At 46.2% G+C, this 16,294-nt stretch overlaps 1 protein-coding gene and 1 long non-coding RNA gene across 4 annotated transcripts in view; one reads left to right on the top strand and one right to left on the bottom strand.

Annotated features, from left to right (window-relative positions):
* Positions 1 to 3,255: 3,255 nt before the first annotated feature.
* On the bottom strand, positions 3,256 to 4,622 carry LOC116652967. The gene is made up of 2 exons (XR_004306237.1): positions 4,533 to 4,622; positions 3,256 to 3,928 (listed from the first exon to the last, which is right to left on the bottom strand). It is a non-coding gene; the product is annotated as an uncharacterized LOC116652967 (long non-coding RNA).
* Positions 4,623 to 7,316: 2,694 nt separating this feature from the next.
* PDE7A (phosphodiesterase 7A) overlaps positions 7,317 to 16,294 on the top strand; it is a 68,983-nt gene continuing 60,005 nt past the window's right edge. The window contains exon 1 of one of the 3 annotated variants that reach the window (XM_015855681.2): positions 7,317 to 7,529. In XM_015855681.2, coding sequence (XP_015711167.1) covers positions 7,392 to 7,529 — 138 coding nt within the window. In that variant the 5' untranslated portion in view covers positions 7,317 to 7,391. The remainder of the gene's footprint in view (positions 7,530 to 16,294) is intronic. The other 2 variants (XM_015855682.2, XM_015855684.2) reach the window with 2 other exon arrangements.

Raw genomic sequence — 16,294 nt, 5'->3', positions numbered from 1 at the left:
TGCTCAAGTCTCAGTTTAAACCTGATTGGGATGCAGGCAGCCATTTAAAATGACCCGCCTGTTTTTTTCCAGGCTCTCAGGGGGAAGTCAGGCTGCAGCCAACACATTCTTTACTTCTCAAGGGCAATGTCAGGGATTGCGTTCGCAAGTGGAAAACCTGAAAAAATATGGAATCCTCTCACCTGTGCATCTGAATTGAGTTACCTTCTGTTCATGCGGCTTTTGGTAGAGTGCAGTCCATCAAAGAGCTGAAATGGAAGCATAATGAGATGGATGCCTGATGAATTTTTAATGCAATCTCAGAGACCTAATGGAGAAACCAAAGCAGTACATTTGGCCATTTTCTGAAAAGAAGAGAAATATAATTACCTTGGATAGAAAGAAGGTCTAATCAGAATACCAACATTAATATACTTTTTTTTTTCTTTTTTTTTTTTTCCACTCTTACTTACTGATGTGATCCTCTGAAGGTATTTGTTAATTCTAATTACATTTATCTCAACCTAACGCTTCTTATGAGGGACTAATGGCACAAGATGGCATGTGCGAATAAGAGTGAACGGTAAAAAAGTCCAACTGCCAGAAGGAAGGTGAGTGTAAGAGGAAGACTACTATGTTCCTGGATGTAGTCATCCAAGTTATCAGATGTGTAAATGCTGCAAATTACTTCAGCTCTCATTTCTGATTTGCTTCACACACCGGAGGGATAATGTCATTAATCTATTCTTTTTCTTGGCAGAAATTATCCAGTAACTTTAGCACATATAACAAAGCAACTATTCTAAATCCTCATACAAATTAGATTCTGCAATAAGGTAGTGCACTCATCTTCAAAATAATCAGAAATGACGTAAGTTAAGCTGTTCTTTGAAAAAATCCAGTGTTACTAAGCAATATCTCACTTTTCAGCTTTAAATGACAACAAGCTGCTTGCCTTCAGTTTTCACCAATGCCAAATAGTGAGATTAATAAGACACTATTGCTTTAGTCAGGTTGGTACGTAGGAACTTCATCTCGTTATTTCACTAGCAGTACTTGATATTCTCTGTTTTAATATTGTAAGACATCTTTAATACTGGCCAATAGACCAGTAAAGAATCAAGATGAGACACCAGGAATTGCTTGAACCTAAATACAACATCCAAACCCCCAACTAATTAGCAGTCCCTAGTTATGGAGCTGCTTGCCTTTTTTTTCGGACAGCAGTAACCATTGAGAAAACCATAACTTTCAGTAGTTGAGACCATTTGTACCGAGTCTACTCCAGCAAGTTTTCGAGAAATACATTAAAGAACTAGTTACTGTAGAAAAGAAGACCTTTACACACTGCTATTGCCAATAGTGCCATCACTGGATTTACAACAGGATGTCTTTGAAACTATAATTGCATTTTTGTCACATTGCTGCTGTGCTCGTAACTGACTTTTCTTAACTAGTTTCCATGGTCAGTCCTATTTACGGAGGCTATAACTGGTCAGTAAAACTCTTCTCTTAAACCGATGATGAGGGTTGTTAGGGCTGTGAGCAGAGAGAAATGGGAGTCTGCTGGGATCAGCCATTTGCTGCTGGTTTTGGTGCAGAAAGGTATGTGTCCATTAGCCAAGTTCTTGAATAAATTGAGGTCCTCCTTTCTCCCCTCCCTTCCTTTCTTCCCTCCTCCTTTCCTTCCTTCCCTCCAAGAAGGCATTTCAGACACCACCCGAATGCCTGCTGTCTTTCTCTTAATTATTGACTTTGAAAGTAGCCTCAGGCAATTACTCTCTAGGTTAAGTGTCTAAAGTTAGGAAAGATGAACCTTGGCCACAGAGAACACAAAGCTGCTATCCCCCCCTGTGGCACAAGTGGTAGAAGTGCCGCTCTGCTACACAGGAGGCTTGAATCCTGGGGGTTGGACTCGATGATCTCTAAGGTCCCTTCCAACCCACATGAGACTGTGATACTGTGATAATGTGAATGCCAAAATGATTGGAAATCATCCTCAGAGTAGTTAGCAATGGTTGATAGGTTAGATTAAACAGCATTCTTCAGGATACCTCTTACTGCTCTTGGATTTAATCATTCACAGTAATTTCACTGCTATCCTGTTTTTGAGAGCACCTTCCTTAAATCTGCAGGTAAAAGCTATGAATGACGGGGCTGGTGTTAAAATGATCTCGACCAGCCCCAGTAATGGTTTGTCCAGTGAAAGCTAGGACAAACTACAGCACTATGGAAGGACCACCACACTGACAGGATGGGCAACAGTTGTGCAGCAGCTGATCTGGGGTACAATGGACAGCAAACAGGAGCCCGGGATGTCCTGTCCTCACAGAGTTCAGAGAAGACTGACACAAATCCAGAGTAAAGCTGGAGAAAAATGACAGCAGAGGAGTAAAGGGACCCAAGGAGGAACAAGTGTGTTGCTGCTGGACTGCTGGTGTTTGGAAGTCCTGTGGAAATGTACAGTATTCAGACAATAACTGACAGTAACTCCTCCTGAGGAGGGAGGAAAAAAAAAAAAGGAGGTGTATTTGAGTATGTGCCAGAGAAGTGGCACATGCCAAAACCAAAACATAACAATACAGCTACTGAGAACACAACTGATAAGACATTTTTTCCTGCCTACAGAAATAAACCGTGCTGCGTGTACCAAGAAACTTCTGCTCAAAAGAAAAGCTACAGACTGTCATGCATGTTGATTGTTTATCTGTACAAAGAAGCTTTTTAGAGCTCATCAGGCATTTTCCAAGTACAACCATAGGATGCCTTTGCGGATCCTTATTTTCTGTTGCATACAAAAACGTGACTGAAGCCTCCTCTTCTATGCACTGCTCAGCTCTGCCAGTGTGAGCTGGCTGTGCCCCAAAGCGGTGCTCTGTGCAGCACAGCGGGTCCAGCAAAATGTTTTCCTGTAGTACCTGTGTGATTTGATCCTCTTCCCACAGGAACAGAGAAACTGAACTAATGATGTTTCTGTGATCTTCCAATTCGCTGGCTCTGTGAGGGTTCCCTGCTTTGTGACAAAACTGGCCATCAGCAATACTTCCTCCCCTGTAATGCACTTAGGCTGCAAATATTTAACTAAAGCCATAATTGCAAGATTTCCTCTTTCATCCGGGGTGGGTGGGAATCTTCTCAGTAAATTTGTACAGGAAACCATAGCTCAGATAACGTAACTTCTGCATGTATGAAAACCAGTAATTGGTGTCCTGAAAACAAAACACTCAGGGAATCATCCACTGTCTGGAAAACCTATGCTTACTTCATAAGAACGCATTTCAGATTCCTTAAAGGTGTTTATTTAATGTAAATTAGAGATCAAAGATAATTTGATTATGAGCGGGGGAGAATAAAAGAAAATGCTGATTATGTTAGTTAAGGATATACTGGTGTATGACCTTAAAGAACGAGTATCAACTCGTCTGATGGAAAGAACACATCGCTGTTAGGAACCACGAAGACACATCGTCAACTACAGCCTGACCTTGATTGAAACCTACTCTGTATGCTCAGTAAAAATGTGCTTTCATTTTTTTTTGCAAAACATACCACTGATAAATGAACTTCAGATGGGCTAAAAATCCAACTCATCTGAGTACAGATCTGTGAGGAGCAGGAGAGAACCAACAGTAACTCTGAAAAGTGAATGGAGGTGGGCAGCACTGACTTGTGTGAAAATTAAGTTCTGCCATCACTTCAAATGCATGGTTTGAGGTGCATTGGCTTAAGAAAGCCAAGCACATTGTTTTACGGCTAACTGTATGCTTATTATAAATGGTGAGTGCATATGTTATCATATCATACAGAGTAAAAGCTCATTACACCTTTATTTGAAGAAACAGGATGAAAACAGCTGAAAAAAAGCTACTAAACTGAGTCAGCTGATGCACTGCTGTCTCTCGTGTCCATGGCCTTGTAGTCATCTGTGATATGACACTGAATTGCAGCTCTGTAAAAGAATGAGGTGCATTTGTTAAAATTCTTAGCTTGGAGAAAAACAGCCATCAGCCCACACCTATAAAACAACTTCTTCTTACAGCCAGTTCAAACAGACCCACATCCTCCAAACCAAACCAGGTGTTTTTCCTAAATGGGCTCCTCCAAAGCCATGTCACTGCCTATAAATAACTGTTATCGTGTGAAATCTGAGCCTTTCTGCCGGTGAGCGAGTGCTCGGGAGAACAATGTGTTATGCAAAATGAAGTCATATGAATCATATAAAATTTGATTTTTAAGTGGGTACAGGCACTTCAAAGCACAGAAGCACTCCCTTACCTATCACACTATATATAGGATTATTATTAGTATTATTATTGTTTAATGACATAGGAATAAAGAGACGAAAGGAAGCAACCATGGAGAGAAACAAAGGGAGAATTATTCCTAAAAATGGAACCAAATAGTTCTGTCCCACTGAACGTGATGCACATCTCTGTGGTCCATATGACCTCTGGTGTTACTCCGTGTCCTCCTCAGGAGCGCAACTCCAGGGCTGACGTGATTTGCCTACAACCTACTTTTTACCTCACAAACTATGTCATGCTACCCTTCACCTTTATGCCTCACGCCAGCATTCCAACGCAAATACGAACTGCTCCGTCAACTGTTTTTTATAGGGAAAAGCAATGGCCCCATCCCCCTCCCCCTCCCCGTCCCCGTCACCATCCCATCCTCCCATCCCCATCCCCATTCCCATTCCATTCCCATCGCCAATCGCCATCCCCATCCATCCCCATCCCATCCCCATCCCATCCCACCCATCCATCCCATCTCCCCCATCCGCAATGCCGCATCCCATTCCCCATCCCTGTCCCCATCCCCATCCATGTCCCCCCATCCCCATCCCCATCCCCACCCCCATCCCCATCCATTCCCCTCCCCGCCCCCCCATCCCATCATCCGCCACCAAAACCATTTTTTTTCCCCCATCCATCCATCCGATCACCATCCCATCCCATCCCCCACATCCCCATCATCCATCCCATCCCCCATCCCCATCCCATCCCATCCCCATCCCATCCCAATCCAATCCATCGCTCCAGTGCCCATCCCAATCCCCATCGCCATCCCCATCGCCATCCCATTCCACATCCATCCATCCCAATCCACACCCATCCCATCCCATCCCATTTCACCATCCCATCCCATCCCATCTCATCCCACCCATCCTACCCCTCCCCATCCCCATCCCATTCTCATTCCCATTCCCCAACCCATCCCCATCCATCGCGAATCCCGTCCCTCTCATCCCATCTCCAGCCCACCCCCATCCCCATCCCATCCACATCCCATCCCCATCCTCCAATCCCACCCCAATCCCATCCCAATCCCATCCATCCAATCCCATCCCATCCTAATCCAATCCCAATCCCAATCCCATTCCCAATCCCATTCCCAATCCCATCCCCAATCCCATTCCCATTCCCATCCCATCAAATCCCACCATCCACCCCCATCCCATTTCCATCTCCATCTCTCCACTCCACTCCATCCCATCCCATCCCGCATCGCCATCCCATCCCCCTCCCAGTCCATCCAATCCATTCCCAATCATCCCCATCCATCCCACCCATCACCAATACCATCCCATCCATCCATCCCAATCTTTCATCCCTATCCCCCTCCCAGTGCCCCCCATTGCCCTCTATCCCCTCCCCTCCCCATCCCACTCTCATCCCCATACCCAACCCATCCCCATCCCATCCCACCCATCTTCCATCCCATCCCATCCCCATCCCATCACCATCCCCATCCCCATCCCATCTCCATCCCCACCCCCATCCCCATTCCATCCCCATCCCATCCCATCTCCATCCCCATCCCCCCCCACCCCATCCCATCCCATGCTCCGTCCATTCAATTCCAATTCCCAATTCCATCCCCATCCCATCCCATCCCATCCCCTCCCATTCAATCCCATCCCAATCCCACCCCATCCCATTCCCATCCCATCCCATCCCCATCCCTATCCCACCCATTCATCCAATCCCATCATCCAATCCATCCCATCTCAATCCCATCCCATCCCATCCCAATCCCATCCCAATCCCATTCCTCCCATCCCATCCCGATCCCAATCCCTATCCCATCCCTATCCCTCCCCATCCCCATCCATCCTCCATCCCCATCCCCAACATCCCATTCCCATCCCATCCCATTCCATCGCCATCCAGTCCATCCCAATCCCATCCTATTCCCATCCCTCTCCATTCACCCACCCCCATCCCCATCCCATCGCCATCCCATCCATCTCCATTCTCCATCCCCCCCCCATCCCCATCCATCCCATCCCCATCCCATCCCATCCCATCCCATCTCCATCTCCATCCCCACCCCCATCCCCATCCCATCCCATCCATCCACATCTCCTATCTCAATCCACTGTCCCATCCCATCCCATCCCGTCCAATTCCAATTCCAATTCCAATCCCATCCCCATCCCATCCCATCCCATTTCCATCCCATTCAATCCCCATCCCATCCCACCCCATCCCATTTCCATCTCCATCCCCATCCCCATCCCCATCTCCATCCCCATCCCCATCCCATCCCATCCCATCCCCATCCCCATCGCGCCCCGGCATCGCCGCCGGCTCCATCCGCCGAAGGCGCGAAACGTGTCGCGCATGCGCCGAGTCTCAGAGCGGGCCCCTTTGGCGCCGCCGCTGCGCCGTGTTCCGCCGTTGCTGCTGCGCACGGGCGGCAGCGTTTGGCGCGGGGAGGGCCGTGATGACGCGCTGCGTGTCGCCAGCCGCGCGACCCACGCAGCGTCCGCCGGGCGCGTGCCTCCTCCTGGGCCAGCGCGATCGGGGCTGCTCCGGGCGGGGGCGGGCGGGGCGAAGGCTCAGTCCTCCTCCCTCCCTGTCCTCCTCCCTCTCCTCCTCCTCCTCCTCCTCCTCCTCGGCTCCCCTCGCCGAGGGCCCGGCCCCTTCCCTCCGCGGAGCGGGGCCGTGCGGCGGCGCCTCCTCCTGCTGCCGGCTGTGCCGGACAATAGGGGCGAGCGCGGCGCCCGTCTCCCCCGGCCTCGCTTACATGAGCGGCGCCGGGCTCCGGGGCTGACAGCGGTTCCCTCCGAGGCCGAAGGAGCGGCCGCCGGCTCCGGGCCGGGACTCGCCGCCTCGGGCACCGCAGCGCCGTCCCGCTCCTCCGCCCCCCTACCCCCCCCCTTCGCCCTCCCCCCCTCGCTGCCGGCGGCGGCTCCTGCCGGGCTTTGGCGGCGGCGGCGGACAAAGGCGCGGGGCCCGGCGCGGCCCGGCCCGGCCCCCCGGGGGGTGCGCGGGCGGTGAGGAGGCGCCGGGCCCCCGCGGGCGTTCTCCCCCCCGCCGCCCCGCTGCGGCGAGCCCCGCGCGGGCAGGTGCGGCGGCGGGCGAGGCCGCTGCCCTGCGGCGGGTCGGCGTCCCGAGACCTCTTCAATGGAAGTATGCTGCCAGCTGCCGGTGCTGCCCCTCGACAGGCCGGTGCCGCAGCACGTCCTCAGCCGCCGTGGGGCCATCAGCTTCAGCTCCAGCTCCGCGCTCTTCGGCTGCCCCAACCCCCGGCAGCTCTCGCAGGTAGGCGCTGGGGCCGGGCCGGGGGGGCTGCCGGCGGGATGGGCTCCCACGGGGCCCGGGCTGCTCGCGGCCCCGCCGGCCGAGAATGCGACATTTTGTGCGTGCCCGCCGGAGCCGGCCTCGCAGCATCGGCCGCGGTGCGGGCGGTGACCTCCCGGGGTTATCCCCGGCGGCGGAAGGCTTCGCCTTCGGCTCCTAAGGCAGGGATGCTTCCTGGCATCCAGCTCGGGCCCTTCCAAAAAAGGCCGAGTTTCCGATGGTGCAGCCTAAAGCTGAAGTGACTTTATTGAAACAGCGAACGTGCACTGCAGCATTCTGTTTGGGATGCCGAGCTGTGCCTCCCTCCAACTATGAGGACTTGGCAGTCCGTCTGGAAGGAGACAAAGCTCCATGGCTTCGCATTGCCATGGTGTTGTTCCCTGCCCACATTACATCAGTCGCAAGATGAGCTCCGTGGTATCTTGTTTCTTCCGATCGTGATGGGAACATTACAGAAACGTGCGTTATGACTATCGGGACAACAGGGAGGTTTTCTTGAGGGCACTGTCCTGAATTTTGGGATACGTGATGGTATGGCCAAGGCCTCCCAGAGAGCAGTAATAGGGTTATGTTCTGGTATAAACCTCTGGAGAACACGTGGAATTGCGGAGGAAGGCGTGTTGGTAGAAGGCAGCTTTTGTCTCCTGAGTGTTTCTTGGAAGGTCTCTTTTGGGACTCTGCATGATGTTGTCCTCACAGAAGATGCAATCTTTGCTGTTCGTGCTTGTGACGGTCATTTCTTTCTCTAAAGGTTTTTTTGGTGTTTCGTTAAGGTATTCTCTTTCATGACTTACTGTGCTACACACACATAAGTGGAGCATGGGGAGCTGGTGGGCTTGACGTTGTTCCTCATCGAGCAGTAGTGAAGCTCTTTGTATTAGCATGAGGGGTGTGAGCATTTGGGAAAGAAAAGTGAGCAAATAAATACCATATTAATTACCAGGAATCTGAATTAGTAAGGGAGTGAAGATAAGCATCCGTTGACCTTCCTTCCACCAAGTATGAATGTAATACTAAATAGCTGAAAACTGTTCTTATGACAAATCAGTTTTCCACATGGCGACTGGGTTAGGATGTTTTCCATTTACACTCCTTCACCTGATTTTTGTTTGATGATGGTGAGTTTCCTATCTGTGCAAACCTTCCTGAAGGTCCAGTCTAACCAAGCGTGTGTCCCGTGCTAGTGAGAGAAGGGTCTCTTGTTAGAAGAACTCATGGTCTTCTGGAAGAAGGAATGGGAAAAGCGGTTAAAGTGACACAATGTATTTGTTCCTTAAAGTGACACAATGTATTTGTTCCTTTTCCGTTTACTCTCCAGTGCAAGTGAGGGATCAAGGATGTATAAACCTAACAAAGTAAATGGCATTTAGCTATTTTTTCCCCCTTTTTTAAGCTTCTTGATGTATTCCTTTCTTCCTGCCCAATGTGCTGCAGGTATATTAGGGTGGCTTACAGGGAGGGGTGGTTGTGTAACGTGTCAGAAAGTGAAAACCATACTTATGCTTGACCAAGTAGTATTTCCTCTGGGTAAGTCAGATGAATAAGTCTGTGCATACTTAAAAGGGAGCTTGGATATTTAAGGGAGGAACTCTACACACTGTCAGGCTGATTGTGGGACAACAATGTTTTGTTGTCTTTGGACTACCCTTTTCTCCCACTTTGGACTTGCTTACAGATAATAGGATCTGAATCTCTCCCAAACCTGCTGTTATTGTAGGCAAACATAAATAATGGGCCAGAGGTTAAATCTGTGTAACTTCTGGTTAACTTCACCTTGCAAGTCTCCTGAAGACTCCAGGTATTCCGGTTCCATTTTGTTTCAGGAGGTGTGAATCCTGGTCTGTTGCTTTCTTTCTTCTGTTTGGGCTGGAATTGAGCAATAGGAGATGAAGATGTGTGCTAGAATGCTCAAGAAATAGAGTAGTACAAGTTGGAAAGGACCTCTGCTGATCATCCAGCTTAACTCCCCTGCTAGAGGAGGCTCCCTACAGTAGGTTACGCAGGAAGCCAGTGTGTGCAAACAGACCAATATCTTATGATGAAATATGCACTTGTTAGGCTTTTGGCAAAAATAAGGTCTTGAAAAGTGAATTCTCCCTTAAAATGTGAAATTTCTTAAGCCTATAATGACTTAAGTCTACCTTTTAGATAAGGAAGCATTCAGGTAGGAAACAGTGGTAAGACAAATACGTACTATGTTAAGTGTAGATTTTAATCATGACAGCGTGGAGCCTGCAAATATTTATCTCATTTAATTTAAATTTGGTTTAATGTTTTGTTTAAGTTTCACTGATTGGGTTCCAATAGGGTTGTGCATGTTGGTTTTCTTTTTGTTTTTCTTTTTTACAGTGTGAGTATATAGCACTGCTACAGATGACCTCAGGAGTTGTGGTCTACTCTCATCAGCTCCAGGAAGGATGAATTGTGCTTAGAGTATTATTAGTAGATGTTTGTCTAATCTGTTTGTCTAATATGTTTTTGAAGATAGAGTCTTATGAGATGTGGTGAGCTGACATAATTCATTACAGCTGAAGGTTAAAGTCCTGACACCAGGCATATATTATTACTGCTTCCTTTATACCATCTCTGATGCTTGTCAGGTGTTCCTGATTCAGTTCAGTGAAGGAACAGCCAACCTGGTTGGGAGGGCTGGGTGGTGACCTGCCATCTCCTAAAGTACCATAGGCTTGGTCAAGATCATCACAATTGATTTAAAGAAAAGGATGGTACCATGAGGCTTTTGAAACCATACCCATTGAAGCCTCAAATAATAGGAATTATGCAATCTTAGCAGACAGTTTAACTGTTGTTAACAGTGCTTAACTGTTCTGTCATTTAAGAGTTCTTTCGTAATACTGAGTTTAGATCTTCCTTGTGGCAATTTGAACCTGTTTCTGTCCCAGGTAAATGTAGATAAAAAACTTACTTCACTTTGCAGTTCTCTTTTATGAATGAATTATTTCATTGTATTCTTCTCTAAGTTCAAAGTATTAATAAGCAGAAGTGGCATCTATTACCTGGAGGTTATTTGTGATAGTTGCTGGTCCAGTCAAAGAAAGAACTGCTACTGTGTGGTTTTATACTGCTTTTATTTTTTAGGTTTTAAATGCTGGTGTCATAAGCTGGTTTTAAGGGCACCTGAATTGGCGATTATTGAAATGATGAGGTATTTCACACTGCTGAGATTAAATTGGGGTTCAGTGCGAGGTCAGGTGGATGTTAAGTATTACCTTGGATCGTGCCTTAGGGCTGTTTGTTCCCACTGCTACAAAAGGATGTTTTTAAAATTAAAGGAGACCTTTCAGATGGTAGTTCTGGATTTTTTTGTCTCACGTTGTTTTTAACTTCTGTTATTAATATTAGTTAAAAAGTTGCTAAAACCGGAGCACTGCTTATTTAGTGTGAAATGTTTGTCTCATTTTTTTTTTTTTTTTCCTTTAATGAATGAGGGTTTATAATGAAAACCACTTTAGAAACACAGCTGTGAGCACTTTTTGATGACATGCCCGGCACTGCACTCCACACGCACACAAGAAGCAAACCAACAAAAAAACTTGAATCGAGAGGTCAGCACATGTTTGCATGGCATAAGAAGCAGCCTCGGAAACATGTCATAAGTGAGTAAGAGAAAACTTTGGCCTAGGCTGTCATTTTTGCCTCCTTTTTATCCTTCTGCCTTGTTTTTGGTTCCATACTGGCTTTATTGCCTCCAAAAATTACATTAGTAGGGGCTGATGGTAGAGTCGGAATAGAGGTAAAGATCCAGTTTTTGCCTTTCTGCCTGTGAAGGTTGGAAACAAAAGAGATGTAAGTATGAAATTCCATGGAGAGGGAGAGGAGCAAGTAATAAATGGTTCCAATGGAATCTCAGAAATGTAGGCACTGAACTTTTACTTGAAGTACTGGGTATAATTGTTCACCAGGTCATTTGTAACTTACCGTCTGCTCCCTAATAACCTAGCTCGTGATCCTTCATTATTGCATCTTAATTTTATGCATTTAAGCAGCGTAGCATCAAGCTCTGTGTCTGTGCACGCTATATGCATCTGAACAATAGACTGTAGGTCATGCATGTGGAATCCTAAGCTTGACTTCAAGAGGACACAGCAGGAAAAAAAGCCAGAAAGAGCAGCTGGAGGTGCCTGGCACCGGGCAGCTCTTCAGTGAGAGGTCCATGAGAAGCAGGGCTTCCAAGCAGCAGCCCAATGCCTTGGACAGCTTTTGCTAACGTTGCTGATTTTTCCGTTATACCAAGTGTGAGATCCAACTATTTTTCCTGCTTCATATAGCATTAGGAAATATACGTGTGTTTTTATGGTCTGGACATAGGATTGGTTGGTCTTCAATCCAACAGTTGCCCCTTTTTGCAATGAGAAGCATTGACGTGACCTATTTTTTCCTCGGAGCTGCTCGTTTCTGCATTTTCCTCTTGGTTGTGTCAACTTTTTTTTTTTTTGATCAGGTTATTTTTCAGCCCTTGCTGATTCATAGTGTAGCTTCACAAATGATCGTTCGTGCCTGTTAGTAATGAGGAAGCAGCATGTCACAGTGCTAGACCAGGAGTCACGAGCAGTGTGGAGACAGAAGGAATGCCTTATGTTGGGCCTGCTATTGAATGTGGAACTTACCCCAAGCTCCTTTCTTTACACGTTCTCTGTTTTTCATAACTTCTCTTTTATTTGGTTCCAATCCTCTCCGTCAGTGTTTTGCAGCCTCTTGCTCTTTTATTTAGCTTTCTCCTACCATTTCCCGTATCTCTACTGCATGAATAATTAACGAGTGAAAATAATGAAATAATTTTCATGATGTGATTCCTAGCCTCTGGAATTAATTCTGTGTGTTGTTGCTATGCTTGCCATTCCATTCATCTTGTATTTATTGTGTCTGGTTGCTGAGATTGCATCTATTCATATGAGAGGCAGAGACTGACTCTGGCTCTGCGCAGCACGGACAAGTTCAGATTGGGGCTTTTGTGCGCGGCAGTAATTTTATGTGGCAGTTCATTTTTAAAACACTTTCTGAGTTTTATGACCAATTAATTTTTTTCATACGTTGGAATGTAAAGCAGCCTTGGTACCTTTATTCTGCAAAAGGTCACGGCAGCTTATTGCATGACCCGTAATTGCCGTGGAAGATCTAAGCAGAATAATAGTTTAAAATGGTCATTAATTAGTTTGTCTTGGATCGCCACAAGTCAATTCTTTGTTACTTCTTTGTCTAGATTGTGTAACACATACACAAAGTATACTTTGTGCATTGTATCAATGTCAACTTTCTGGTGCTGCTTTTGAAAGGGAACTGGTTTGAAATACGAGACTGTGCAGCCTTGTGCCCCGCTTGGTTAAAATTCATTTTCTAAAAACTTAAAACAATTTCGCAAGGATTTGGCTTCGTTTTGATTATCATATACTAAATTAGGAGCTACTGAGGTAGCGATGTAGTGCAAATATGGATTGTTGGTCTTAAAAGTGCTTTGTTTGGGATGTCTGTTTCAGAAGCGTTTCTTAAAAACCTATGTTTGCTAAGTCAGTCTCTTTCAGGCTACTGGAGAAAAGTTTCACCTTGGATTAATTTTGACTCAGCGTGGTGATATGCTCAGTGTTGAGGTGAAATTAAACTCTTAGGGAAAAAAATAATGCAATTTTCAGATGCTTCTGTCGTGCTCCGAATGCTGTGGCACATGGAAGGTGATGATGGGATCCTGGGCTCCATCAGAAGAGGGGTGGTTAGCAGGGATAGGGAGGTGATTGTCCCTCTCTACTTGGCTCTTGTGAGGCCCCATCTGGAGTACTGTGTCCAGGTGTGGAGCCCTCTTCAAAAGGGCTGACAATAGCAGGACATGGGGAAATGGTTTTAAGTTAAAAGAGGGAAGATTTAGGTTGGATGTTAGGGGGAAGTTCTTCACTAGGAGAGTGGTTAGGCCCTGGAACAGGCTGCCCAGGGAGGTTGTGGATGCCCCGTCCTTGGAGGTGTTCAAGACCAGGTTGGACGGGGCCCTGGGCAACCTGATCTAGTAAAGGTGTATGTTTGGTGGCCCTGCCAGGCAGGGGGGTTGGAACTACATGATCCTTGAGGTCCCTTCCAACCCGGGTCATTCTGTGATTCTGTTGGGCACATCTGGGATGGAATCCTTATTTCTACAGTTCACCTGCTGTCTGTGAAGCCTATGGGGGTGGAAACGAACATGGCGGTAGTAAGAATGCGCTTTGTTGGCACAGTGCCCCATCGTGCTGATGACCACTGGCTTATTGCTTCCTTGCGTTTTGCTCATCACTCTGCATCTGCAAGTTTCCACTTGTTTTCTGCTGATTTGTAGGTTTCCAAATGTGCTCAGTCACTTTCTAGCATGGAGGATCTCTGATTCATGGCTATTTCTAGGTACTGCGAGGCTACGGCTCCCATTTAAGAACCACCTTCTGACTGGACTAAGTGTGTTGTGTTTTCTTTCTTTAAAATCTGCTGAGTTTGCATGCAGACAGTGTGAAATTTGACAGCTCAGACTGGTTTCACGTTTCTGGAAAAAAAAAAATATATCTGAAGTCATTTAGTTCTCATTTGCTGTGCAAATCTTTGTTAACACAAATCAATGCTTTCTGTGTGTGAATTTGTACGGTTGGGTGTCTAAGATAAATTCATATATATTGTGATATTACTTAAGGGATGTAGTGTGTTCTGTTCTTTACAATGTCCTTTCCTTGTAAATGCAGGATTTGGGATGGACGCACTAAAAATAAAAGTAAAGAGTTTAATGTTAATTTTGAAAGTCGTGCTAAGGAGCGCTTTTAGCATGAATAGACCTTTGTGTGCACTCAAAGCTAAATAAAACATTCAATTCTGTGTTAATGGCTTCCACTGCTGAAAAAACTGTTTTGTATGAGCAAGCACGGGTGCTTTGTGTCTGCACATGCGTGTGAGGCCTTACATGTGTGTGTCTGGGACCTGGAGCTGAACCTGGGCCTCTCTCATTCCTGTTCAATGTCACGCACAAAATTCCTCAGTGGAACTTGGAAGAGTTTGAGTTTCATTAGACGTGAAGTTTTCCTTGATTTGCTCTGATTATGTCATTAACAAGTAACTGCGGCGTGAATAAGCAGCCAGTGTAATCCATCAGGGCAGCCTGCCAAAAAAGAGAAAGTATTTTATTATAAAAATGCAGTTCTACAAACCTGAATTTAAAAGCTAGTCGGGGAATCGCTTATTTGTATGTTTATATCCTGGGTGTACTGTAAGAAATGTGTAGCCAAATGTTTTGTTTTCTTTCTGGTCTAGAATAACTTTTGTGGCTGTTATCTCACCTCTCCTGCCCTCCTCCCACCCACACTGAGCTTTTTTTTATTTCTGTTGCACCAGCCCAACTCCTCTTTTCTTCTCACTTTCCCCCACTTTGTACACCTGTGATCCAGCAATCTGATTTATTATCTTCCTAACCACACTCCCACAATAATTATAATTAAAACAGATTCCCAGAGTCAGCTTTTCATCGCGAGGTAGAGGGGCAAATTCCTCTCTCTGCTTCTAACTGGAAGTGTGAGGGAGCCAAAATGTGCAGTAGACCTGCCTGAACATTAAGAAGAGCGTGCTGGAATGAGAATAATGAGAACAGCTCTGTGTCAGCAGAAGACTTGACTGTTTCTCCTGCTCCTTGCTGCCAGATGAGATACGTGGAGAGAAAGCGGCTGCTTCCTCTATGAGCAGTGCGTCTTCTTCCCCCTCGTCTCCCCATAGCAAGCACAGCTGGAGGCTACTGACTAGTCAAATGGGATATTTATTACGTGTGAAAGACAACGTGCTGCCCATCAATTCTATCCCCAAGGGTAGAAGAAACACAGGAGAAGGTACAGGCTCCCTCAAGGCTGTGAGGAAGAAGATTATGATGGCTGATGGCTTGGGACTTGGGTAGGTGGATCAGCCTCAGTATGGGGATGTTTTGACACAGTTGCATGCAGTTTCCTTTTCATGTGGCTGCCTTCAGTTGTTTTGGAAACTGAGATATTGTGTCGGGGTGCGGACAAGCAAGTGACTTCCTGACAGATGTGCTCATAAATCTAGATCATGGTAACTGAGCATTCTTACAAAATATAGTGTTTTAGTAGTGCAGTCCAATAGTGGGCTGGAGTTTCTCTTCAGGGCACACATCTGTCATGGTAAGAGTGATGCTGGTCTGAGTTCATTCCAGCTAATATATTGATGTCGCAGTTGAAGGTGCACTGAGAAGGTTTCATGTTTAGTCACTCATAAATCAGCACTTCCGTTAAAAAAAAAAAAAAAAAAAAAAAGACCAAAAAAACCCACAACCCCAAAGACTTTTCAGCTGCGTAGTGAAGTTTTCATGCATTTGGTCATCACTTGAAATATGGACGGGAAAGGAGTCTTGTTAGTAATGCCCCATCTTAACTTTTCTTTTGGAGTGATAAAAGCATGCGCTTAATACTCAAAAAATCTGGAGTGCTTACAGTTCCCTGATTGTTACCTGTAGAATTAAAGAAGGCCAACTTGAACTTTTTACCTTGAGAATTGCATAATATTTCACATACTTGTGAAAGACTGTCCCCCATTTATTTTGTCCCCCTTTCAAGAAGGGTCTTGTTATTCTCCTGAGTTCAGTCATCCTATTTATGTTCCTGCCACAAAAAGTGGGATAATTTAGCAAACCTACCATAAGACAAAAGTAAACATGGCAAATTGCAGGTACTAAATTCCTTACCTTTTTCTTGCAGGGGATGCAG

The sequence above is a fragment of the Coturnix japonica genome, chromosome 2 (assembly GCF_001577835.2).
Source record: "Coturnix japonica isolate 7356 chromosome 2, Coturnix japonica 2.1, whole genome shotgun sequence".
NCBI classification, from domain to species: domain Eukaryota; kingdom Metazoa; phylum Chordata; class Aves; order Galliformes; family Phasianidae; genus Coturnix; species Coturnix japonica.
The sequence above is the reverse complement of the archived record's forward strand: the minus strand, read 5'-3'. Positions and strand labels throughout refer to the sequence as shown.